The sequence below is a fragment of the Elephas maximus genome, chromosome 7 (genome assembly GCF_024166365.1).
Source record: "Elephas maximus indicus isolate mEleMax1 chromosome 7, mEleMax1 primary haplotype, whole genome shotgun sequence".
NCBI lineage: Eukaryota > Metazoa > Chordata > Mammalia > Proboscidea > Elephantidae > Elephas > Elephas maximus.
In genome coordinates this window covers 77,985,754-77,996,099 of record NC_064825.1, presented here as the reverse complement: position 1 = coordinate 77,996,099, position 10,346 = coordinate 77,985,754, and the positions used below count along the sequence as shown (strand labels likewise).

At 37.2% G+C, this 10,346-nt stretch overlaps 1 protein-coding gene across 3 annotated transcripts in view; it reads right to left on the bottom strand.

The window, feature by feature from the left end:
• The window catches only part of GAS2 (growth arrest specific 2), a 128,827-nt gene that overhangs the window by 57,364 nt on the left and 61,117 nt on the right, over window positions 1-10,346 (bottom strand). For all 3 annotated transcript variants that reach the window (XM_049890725.1, XM_049890724.1, XM_049890726.1), the window contains exon 6: window positions 1,983-2,124. In XM_049890725.1, the coding sequence (XP_049746682.1) occupies window positions 1,983-2,124 (142 nt within the window). The remainder of the gene's footprint in view (window positions 1-1,982; window positions 2,125-10,346) is intronic.

Below are 10,346 nucleotides of genomic sequence, written 5' to 3'. Positions count from 1 at the left end.
TGTGGAAAATTTTCAAGAAGAGAGTGAGTAACTGTCATATTCTAAGAAGAATTCTTATAATTTGAGGACTAAAAAGAAAAATCCCTTGATTAAGTAATCTATTCATTAGAAAGTTAAGAGTAACATTGGCCATGGAATCTTCAGTGGCTGGAATCCTTACCACAATGTGTTGAAGAAAATGAACAGAGGTGAGAGCTGAGAGGAAAAGGAGAAAGAACAAGCATAGTAGCCAGAGAGAAACATACTTACAAGAGAAAGACTAAAGGAACATCTTACCCTAAAGAAAGTCTAATCCAAAAAATATAACTGAGAGAGAGGAAAATTGTTCTCACTGATATATAAACAAGGCACCATTGCCTACTATTAGAATTCCCTGGGTGGTGGAAATGGTTAACAGGCTCACCTGCTAACTGATAGGTTGTAGGTTTGAGTCCAGCCAGGAGCACCTCAGAAGAAAAGAATGGCAATCTACTTCCAAAAACTCAGTCTTTGGAAACCCTATGGGGCACCGTTCTACTCTGACACAGTATAGGTTATAGTGCCATACGGGGAAAGAAAAAGATGCAGAATCTCTCTTTCTACATCCATCAATCAGGTATTTTCCCAGATATTTTCAGTTCAGACCCCACAGAAAGACACCCCCAGCTCTGATCAGCATTCCTTTTCAGACCTGCCTACTCTGTACAGCTGCCATTATGCGGTGCTGGCTTCTAAAGATTCACTTCATATATGTGAGAATACTTCAGTCTAATGCCACTGGTGCTACCATTTTCTATAAAATTATATACATCTATAACTCTGCAAATGAGAGAAAACTTTACATGAACAATATCCCAGTCACCCATGATTTAATTCTTTTGTTGTTATATATATATATATATATATATATATATATATATATATATATTTTTATGCTTGTACCGAAAGACAATGTGTGTATGTGGGTGTATACTACGCATAATCAAGTATAACCATAATCTGTTATAACCAAGAACTACTTGACAGCAGAGATAACCTGAGAGCTTCAATTCACCCTGTTTGTTGTGACACCCAGAGTTATTTCAGCTGAAACTGTAGTTCTAAAGTTATATGTAAAATATTTCCTAATTGATCAAAAATTGTGACTCAAGGACTCTCTGCTCAACAGAGACTAAGCCCTCGGAGAGTCAGACAAAACTGGGTTGGAATCTAAGCTCCTCTCCTCCCCTCAGCAGGTAACTAAGCTTCTAAATTTCGGTTTCCTCAATAAGAAGCACCCATTACAGATACCAAAGCACTTGGAAAACAATGCTAGATCCTGGCCCATCAAGGGCAGTGAGAAAAGGGCAGTTATCTTCTCTGTGATATGTTTGCTTTGCCTTCTTTAAGGGAAAGATCCTGTGCTTTAGGCTTCTTCTCTGTGAAATGAGGGACCAGGAACCATTAACAACAAGGCTTAAGCTTTTTCCAATATAATCTTCAGGTAATTCATTTACTTTTCTAAACATTTAGGTAGTACTCAGCAGAATTGTTGTTGTCAGGTGTCCTCGAGTCAGTTCCGACTCATAGCAACCCTATGCACAACAGAACGAAACACTGCCCAGTCCTGCGTTATCCTCACAATCGTTGTTATGCTTCAGCCCATTGTTGCAGCCACTGTGCCAGTCCGTCCCGTTGAGGGTCTTCCTCTTTTTCGCTGACCTACTTTATCGAGCATGATGCCTTCCTCCAGGGACTGATCCCGCCTGATAACATGTCCAAAGTATGTGGGACATAGTCTCTCCATCCTTGCTTCTAAGGAACATTCTTGTGGGGAGACTACATCTCAGCAGAATTAAGTGACACTCCTGGCCAGGTTTAAATCTCAACACACAAACTTTTCCTCAGGAATTTTAATGAAATTGAAACAGATAAAGGTTAGACTGAGTCAAGAATGTACAGAATAAGTTTTGTGATTCAAAAACTACTAACTGCTAGTAAGATGTCTGACCAATTGTACTTACTGCATCATCCAGTAAGTTCCCCGTACTCTTTTTTCCAGAAGATTTTGATGAAGGAGAAGGCAAAGGAGAAGGGGCAGAAAGTGTTTCTTCTTGTTCAATCTCTTTTTCCAATTTTATCAAACCAGGAGGCTCCACGCCATACCTTTTAAAATACACCAGATCAAAAACACATGCATAACTTAGAGTGATGCGTTTACCATATGTTACATTTGATTATGAACACTCTAGGAGCAAATTGCTCACCTTTAAAAAAGCATTAACTTTTTCTGGCATTGAAACCGTAAACTATTACATCAGCATCCTTTTGAGCAAGGAAAAAACACATATACCTGCTGTGTATGTACGTGTACATATATGAATACACATCGAGTAGCATACTAAGAATAAACAAAAATATATTGAATAAACAACATAAAAACCATCTAAAAATTAGTCTTTGGCATTCACATTTACCATCCTTAACAATATTAGTGTTGTAATTAAACCCCTAATTTGAACACAAGCTCCTTAAAGATGAAGGTAGAGTCAGAGAGTTAGGGTCAAGACTGACAATGTCAATGCCCAGAATAAACACCTTTAAGAGATTTAACAAAGAAGTTCACTGTTAATTGTACACCTAGTGCAGGTAAAGAACAAGGCACTATGGGTCATAGAGTAGCATAGGTCATGTTCTTAAGAACAATATAATAAATGAATATGTAGTATAACTGAGGAAAAAATTGAGACAAAACACTTAGAGAAATAATATAGAATATTAAATGATGAATTGTGTATTATAAATTATAAATGTCAGAAAAGTTCAGAAAAAGAGAGATGTAATTGTTATCAGCAAATTTATCTCCCATAATTATATTTTTCTTAAAACTAGGTCTATTTTCTTGGATCTATATCCAAGATAATTCTTTGAGATTGGGACTTGTGGGATCGTCTAGTTATACCCTCTCATTTTTTATAGTTAAGAATATAGATTCAGAGAAAGTATATAACTATCTAGGAACAGGACATGGACTCCAGTGCAGGTTTTCTGACTTCAGGGCTGACACCATTTTTCCCTAACATTTTAATTAGATGATCTACAAGTGTTGGAGATGAGAGAAAAGCTGAGTTATGGATAACCTACTAAACAAACTGGAGATAAATAAATATGCTGATTGTATGTCCAGTACTTTAGGCTGAATCATATATTTGTATATCATTAAATGCAAAAGCTTAAATTACTGCCCTGTTCTAATGGCTTGTTATTTGAACTGACCTCACTATACATGTGTTTAGTACACAGCTTTAAGTGAAAGCAATTTCTCCACTCCAGATGTTTTGTCCTTGTAGAACCCACCCATTGCCATAATGACCCTATAAGACAGATTAGAACTGCCCCATAGAGTTTCCAAGGAATTCTTGGTGGATTTGAACTGCTGACCTTTTGGTTAACAGCTAAACTCTTAACCACTACACCACCAGGGTTTCCTTGTAGAGGATGTTCAATTAGTTTGACTCCTAGTCTCCTTCCTTCTTTACTCACTTCTCCTCAGGGAGGATGAAGGAATTTATCAGATCGGTAAATCTGAGAAAATAAACTGAGCACGTTTCACTCAGTTCAGCCTTCCTCCCCTAGGGAGGGAGCTGCCCACAGTGAGGCCTCCATGAAGAGCCCATCCTGTCCCATCTCTGCTTAGGACTGGGTAGTTAATTTGCTTAATTCTGGAGTTCAGGTAAAGACACTAGCCATGTGTTTCAACTTGGACTTTAAAATAATAAAGGCGATATTTGATGTTTCATCTGCTGCTCTTTTTATTTTCTACTTTTTGAGAATTCAGGTGGAAAGGAGTGGGGGCAGGGGTGCTGTATACTGGGTGCTCTTTAAGGGCAGGAAAACTAAGAATTTAAAATTCAGTACAAAACAGGTAAACTGGCAAAACGCAACTGAACAACTGTTATTTTGAGAATTGCCTGCAGTGAACAGATGAATTTTGAGTTACATAAATCATTACCTAAAAAATTTAGGCACCATTTATCATAGTTTTAACATTTTATACATATTTACCAATTAATGGGACATTGGTAGAAACGTGCTGGACTGCAGGTTCTGTAACCACAGAGACCCCTGTCTACCTGGCTCATGGCTTCCCAACATCCACCGTGGATGCTGATACACAGTACATACTCAGTAGCTACCTTGGGAATAAAAAAAGTTTAATGTATTCTCACATAACAAAGATTTCAGATTCAAAAATGGTTTTGGTCTCAGTGTTTTTGATCCCCTGAAATTCAACTATCAATTTAATAGAACAGGTCAACATTAAATATACAAAAATGCTCTACCAAAAAAAGAAAAAAGATTTTCTAGAAGAACTTAAACCTTGTCTGAAACTAAAGCACTTTTTTTTTTTCCTAATACTTGTTAATTACCCTGAACTCTACACAGCATCTCATTACCTCTGGCAGGTGCTAGCAATATTCACATTTGTTTATCTTTCTTCCCTGAGGTAGGCTTGAACTAACTGTGCCATTAACCTACTCTTTAAGTTTCAGCAAATCACTTAACCTCTAAGAGCCTGTTTTCTATCAAGAAAATAGAGACGATACTAGCCTACTCTAGAGTTCTAGTGTAGCGGCGGTGGAAGGGAGAAGGAAGAAGGTTAGAAAAGCAACCATATTGAACATTTTCAATGTGTCTGGCACAGTGGGACATCTTAACATACATTATTTCTGAACCTAAGTTTTACTTCAATGGTAAAACAGGAATTCTAATTCCCATGTTTTAATATTGTTACAAGAAATTAAAACAGTATATACTGCATGCATAGAACAGTGTCCGGCACTTGGCACAAACTTTGAGATTGCTGTTGATAAGTTAATTGATTTATCAAGGGTCAAGGAGTTCCTGGGTGGCACAAATGGTTAAGCATTTGACTACTAACTGAAAGGTTGTCAGTTCAAACCCACCCAGAGGCACCTCGAAAGTAAGGCCTGGTGATCTGCTTCGAAAAGGTTGCAGTCTTGAAAACCCTATGGAGCAGTTCTACTGTGCACATATGGGGTCGCCATGAGTCAGCATCAGCTCGCTGGCAACTCACAAGAGCAACAATAGCATCAAGGATCACAGACCCAAGAAACTGCAGCACTGAGGGCCTGTAGCCAAAGTTTTTGCTCTTTTGAATATACTGTACCACCAACTGAAATAATGTAACAATTTTCAAAAATTAAAGTGTTATTCAGAAGCAAAGTACTAGGCTCCCTTTAGCAGACTAGACTCAGCTTTGCTACTAACTCATTGGATGATCTTGGGCAATTCTTTTCATCTCTCTAGACCTCTTTGGGTTCTTAATTCCATCAAGGCATAAAATTCAATTATGTTTAAGTTTCTTAAGAGAATAAAATAAACTTGACCATAAGGCTAGAGAATTTTAACACACTAGAAGTCACAGGCAATTAAAGTTCCATCATAAAGAAAATACCATATTTGAAAGTATAAATCAGGCCAAATGGAAAATAGGATTTCATTCGTAACTGTCAGTGGATTCGTGCCACCTTTAAGGAACAGGCTGCATAATTTTTGCTAGTATTTTAAAAAGTGAAATAATAAGAAAAAACATGTTATTAGAGTAACAACAGGCTCTGCTCCATATCCAATACAAGAAAAGTAGCCAAAGTTTGAATAAAATTGGTAACAAAATTATACATAGAAAACCATGCCCTGGAGATATATATATATACATAATTTTCTTTTCAATATGGGAATGCTGGAAATTAGCTATGCCGCTGCGCACAGAAATCAAAACTAAGCTCCAAATCTCTGCTTATATTGGCTTTTGAGTGCTTCAAGCTGCCTAAGGTACAGTCAGCCAATCCTAAAACGCACACTTAAATACGATTCATTGACTTCCTGTCTGTCTGGAGATGTCAACAGGCTGTAAATCATGAAATTTCCCTTGGGTTGGGGGCCCACACCTGCAAGTTAACTTAGTCACCAAATAGGCCTTTTCTCTTCTCTCCAAAAGGCTGTTCATTCTGGTTTCCATGATTAACTTTATACCATTTCTCATTTCTAGTTTATCTACGAGGTTTTCACAAGTTTATACTATTTTCCATTCTTTTCCAACTACATGATTTTAGAACCTTAGAGGAGGAAACTATTGTTCTCAAACGGAATACATTTCAAGCTAAAGATAGCAAGAAGGCTGACCTCACTAAAGCCAAATCCTCACATGCGTACACCACAGTGATATGGAAGTAGAGTGGCTACTAGAGGGCCATGCATTGTTTTTTTATCTCATTTTAAAAGAAAATGCAAAGTACTAGTGAAAGGTTCTGATGGTTAATGACTTTATTATGAGATTCTAGGAATGGATTTCCTATTCTCCTAGCACATGACACAACTTTTAAGATTGCTTTAGATAAAATAACTGAGCTCCCAAAGTGAGCCTTAAACTAGAAATCTACTCAAACTATTTAACAGTCTATAATTCACAAACAAAAGACATTTGGGGCCCACTTTACTGGGATTAGAAACCAAACCAAACCTACTGCCGTCAAGTTGATTCCAACTCATAGTGACCCTACAGGACAGAATAGAACTACGCCACAGGGTTTCTAAGGAGCTGCTGGTGGATCAGAACAGCCTATTTTTTGGTTAGTGGCTGAGCTCTTAACCACTGCATCACCAGAGCTCCTTACCAGGGTTGTCCTTGGTAGGTGTCGTCCAGTGGACTCTAACTCACAGCGACCCTATAGGACAGGTTAGAACTGCCCCATAGGGTTTCAAAGGAGTAGCTGGTGGATTTGAACTGCCAACCTTTCTGATTAGCAGCTGAACTCTTAACCACTATGCCACCAGGGCTCCTATTAGGGTGAGAGGGATAAATTTTATGGCCAAATGATAGAAATACCCCTTCTGAAGGCATGCAACAGATAATTTATGAATTCTTGCAATATTTTTTTTTTTTGACCCATTTATCTTATGTTTTAAAGCAGTTTAAAGACAGATTTAATTGGAAGGAAATTTCACCTATGTGAAAACCTGATATTTTTAGAAATCAGATTCAAGTGCTTTGACTAGGATATTATTATAGCCAATTAATTATTCTTATATAAGAATATTTTGCTTTTTAACAGAATTGCCTTTCATTATGCCATGGATTGAAATGAAAGACTAAAGAAAATATTCAAGAAGTATATTTATTTGGAATGGCCATAAATTGTGTTCAAAATCAAGGAAGTAGTCAAAAATAAAAATCACATAAAGCCATAAATCAAAATATCTAAAGCTTTTACTTTTATCATAAAGATAATCTTAATTCTATAGCCTGTCAATATACTGGATTCATAGTAACTTTTTTTTTCATCAACGAAGGTCAACACACTGTCATTAAAAAGTTCTCTGAGGTTTTATTAACCTGCTGCTGCTGACTGTTTTACTTTTCAGAAGGCAAACTGACACGCTTTCTGAAATATTAGCAGAGGGATTTCACTCTCCAGTGATGATAGTTCTATTTAGTTGAAAATAAGAGGCAATTTTCCCCGTGAGTACAAACATAAGTGGTCTCATTTTCCCACCCCAGAACTCAGAGAAGCCCACAGCTCTCAGGAGGGCTTCACCAGTGTTCTCAGGCAGGAGAACAAGGCAGAGAATCTGAAAGCATACGGAGAATCATTTGTGAAGTGATGTTGATGCTTGTAAGATGATACTCGTGTAATTTTGAGAAGTAAATGCTTATATATCCAAATATAAAAAAGTATCATGTATCAGTGATGAAAAACTCATAAGACTGTACTGGGGACTTTGGTAAGGTCTGAACCCAACTGTAGTGTGTGCAAATTAATGTTGTATCTTTGAAAGCACTCTTAAACTCACTTCTAGTCTTGGATAAAGCTGTTTTAACTCAATTATTTGTGAAATCCACCCTGGGGGGAGGGCTAGAAGAGGGAAGGAAGGAGCACAAATTTCAGTGTCTAGAGATTGGTTTAACACATCCAAAGTAAAATTTAGGAGTAAAATTAGACTTGGGTGATGAATTTCCCTTTTCCTTTAACTGATGCTTTGAATAGCAGGAAAGATAGTGTGGTTTGAGTGTATCGGGTTGCTGTTTATAAGGCACAGCTGAACTTCCATTAAAATAAAAAAAAAATCTTCAAATGTGTGCAAAGGAAGAAACTTAAATAGAAATTTATACTTAAATGTTCCATCTATCGGGTTGGTATTAGATTATTTAACATCACGGTAAATGTAACAGCCAAAGTTACAGTATGATTAAGTATCAGCATATTTTCTCATTCTAGGTGTAAGTGTACAAGACAAAAGTCAAAATTTACAAATTGGATATTGTAATGCCATGGTTATTTTAATCCCTACATAATTCCCTCGTGAAATCAATATATTTTTTTCTAATGTGAACACCAGCTTTCATGGTCATAAAGTACGGTCAGAAATGGAGCAACCCAGAATCACAATTTTAAAATTATAAAAAAGAAAAACTTAATATGCTGCTCCACCTTGCAATTGACAGGTCATTAGAATTCCCTTTCATTACCTGAGATTATAATTTCTTTCAGTCTATGGCAAAGGGCAATTTATGCCAGAGTCAGAGCAGAGGATAATTCATAAAGGAATTTTGTCACTGGTAGCAGGTCTTCTCCCTTCAATGATTCCACCATAGTTAAAATGTTCAGTTCAGCAAGATTCCTAACCAGAGTGCTGAGATAATAAAAAGCATATACACAAAATAAAATAAAACCCAGAAAGCGGGCAAATAATATAAGCTAAACGAGAGAAAAATGTCAATTCCTGGCTATTCTAGAGATAGTGCAACTCTCTTTATCTCCATGCCACAGTTTTCAGAATCATGATGCTTATCTGATTTATATATTTAGATTATCAAAGCAACAAAATGGAATCTAGCATTTTAGAATATTTTAAAAGTAAGATTAAAACAACTAAACAAAACTTTTTCTGCCAAATCCTCGGTTAAATAGAAAATACACCTCATCCAGCTTCTCCTACTCTAGTTATTTCAGTGGTGGCAGCGCATTTATTTTGATTTTACTTTGTGTGTTTTCCACCCCCCTGTATTGTAAATAGGAGCCCTGGTGGTAAAGTGATTAACAGCTCAGCTGCTATACAAAAGATCAGCAGTTCAAATCCACTAGCCCCTCCTTGGAAACCCCATGGGGCAGTTCTACTCTGTCCTGTAGGGTCACTATTAATCTGAATCAACTCAATGGCAATGGGTTTGTTTTTTTTTTTTTGTATTGTAAATGGAAGCCCCTGGGTGGTGACAACAGTAACATGTTCAACTGCTAACCTGAATGTTGGAGATTTGAGTTCTCCTAGAGGTGCCTTGGAAGAAAGGCCTGGAGATCAACTTCTGAAAAATCAGCCATTGAAAACCCCATGGAGCACAGTTTTATTCTGACACACACAGGGTTGCCACGAGTTGGTGTTGGCAACTTGTGGTGGTAGTGCTATTTTTAACTTCTTCATTCTTAGAGGCTAGCTGCTGGGTCCTTTTTATTCCTTTGGCTCAGAGCTGTTTCTCCTGCAGACCAGAAGCTAGCTTTAAGTTTGGTGTGGGAGTGAGTTTGGCAGCATCCTAGGAGTAGCTGGTAACTTTGTCCTGGTCCCTCATAGAACCCATGAAGGCGGCAGCACTGAAAGGGGAATGGAATCCTATGAAGCAGCCAGATGCTATAAGCTTTTAAAGGTCCATGAGAGCTAGAATTGTGCCTGGGTAGTAGAGACCTGAATGGATTGAAGACTGGTGTCCTCTCTCAGCAACTTTGGCACAATCTCTGGGGGAAGGAAAGGGGGGTAGGGGAGCCTCCAAATGTCTCAGATCAGATTGGTGATTTCTTTACACCTTGTTGAGTGGAGATTCAGTCCTATTAATTTGAATGAATAAATAAATAAAAGCAATCATTCTTGTACCCGACTATTGTGGTAAAGTAAATTTCACACCTGGTGTGTCATTAGTTATGACTATGTGAACTACAATGTTTTAAAGAACTTGGGGTAACTTCTTCTGAATACAGGTTAATTTTATATTTGTTCAAAAAAGGTCTATCATTGGAAGCAAGTTATCCACCCATTGCTGTAATTTGCCCATCTGGTATTTTCTTTTCCTTTAGAAATTTTCTTCAGAAATTTTTATTTTCTTTAGGAATTTAGAATTTAGAAATTCTCTATTTGAGAACTTACTCCCAGAGCTAACTCTCACTTCATCTTATTAGTTTATCTGATCTCAGCCATAAAAGTATTGCCATATCTGGCCCACAAAACGTTTTAAAATTAATCCTGAATTATTATTCTACATCAAGATCCTTTCCAAACCTTGTTTCTCCATTTCTAGGCCTGTGGGTTTCATAGAACTA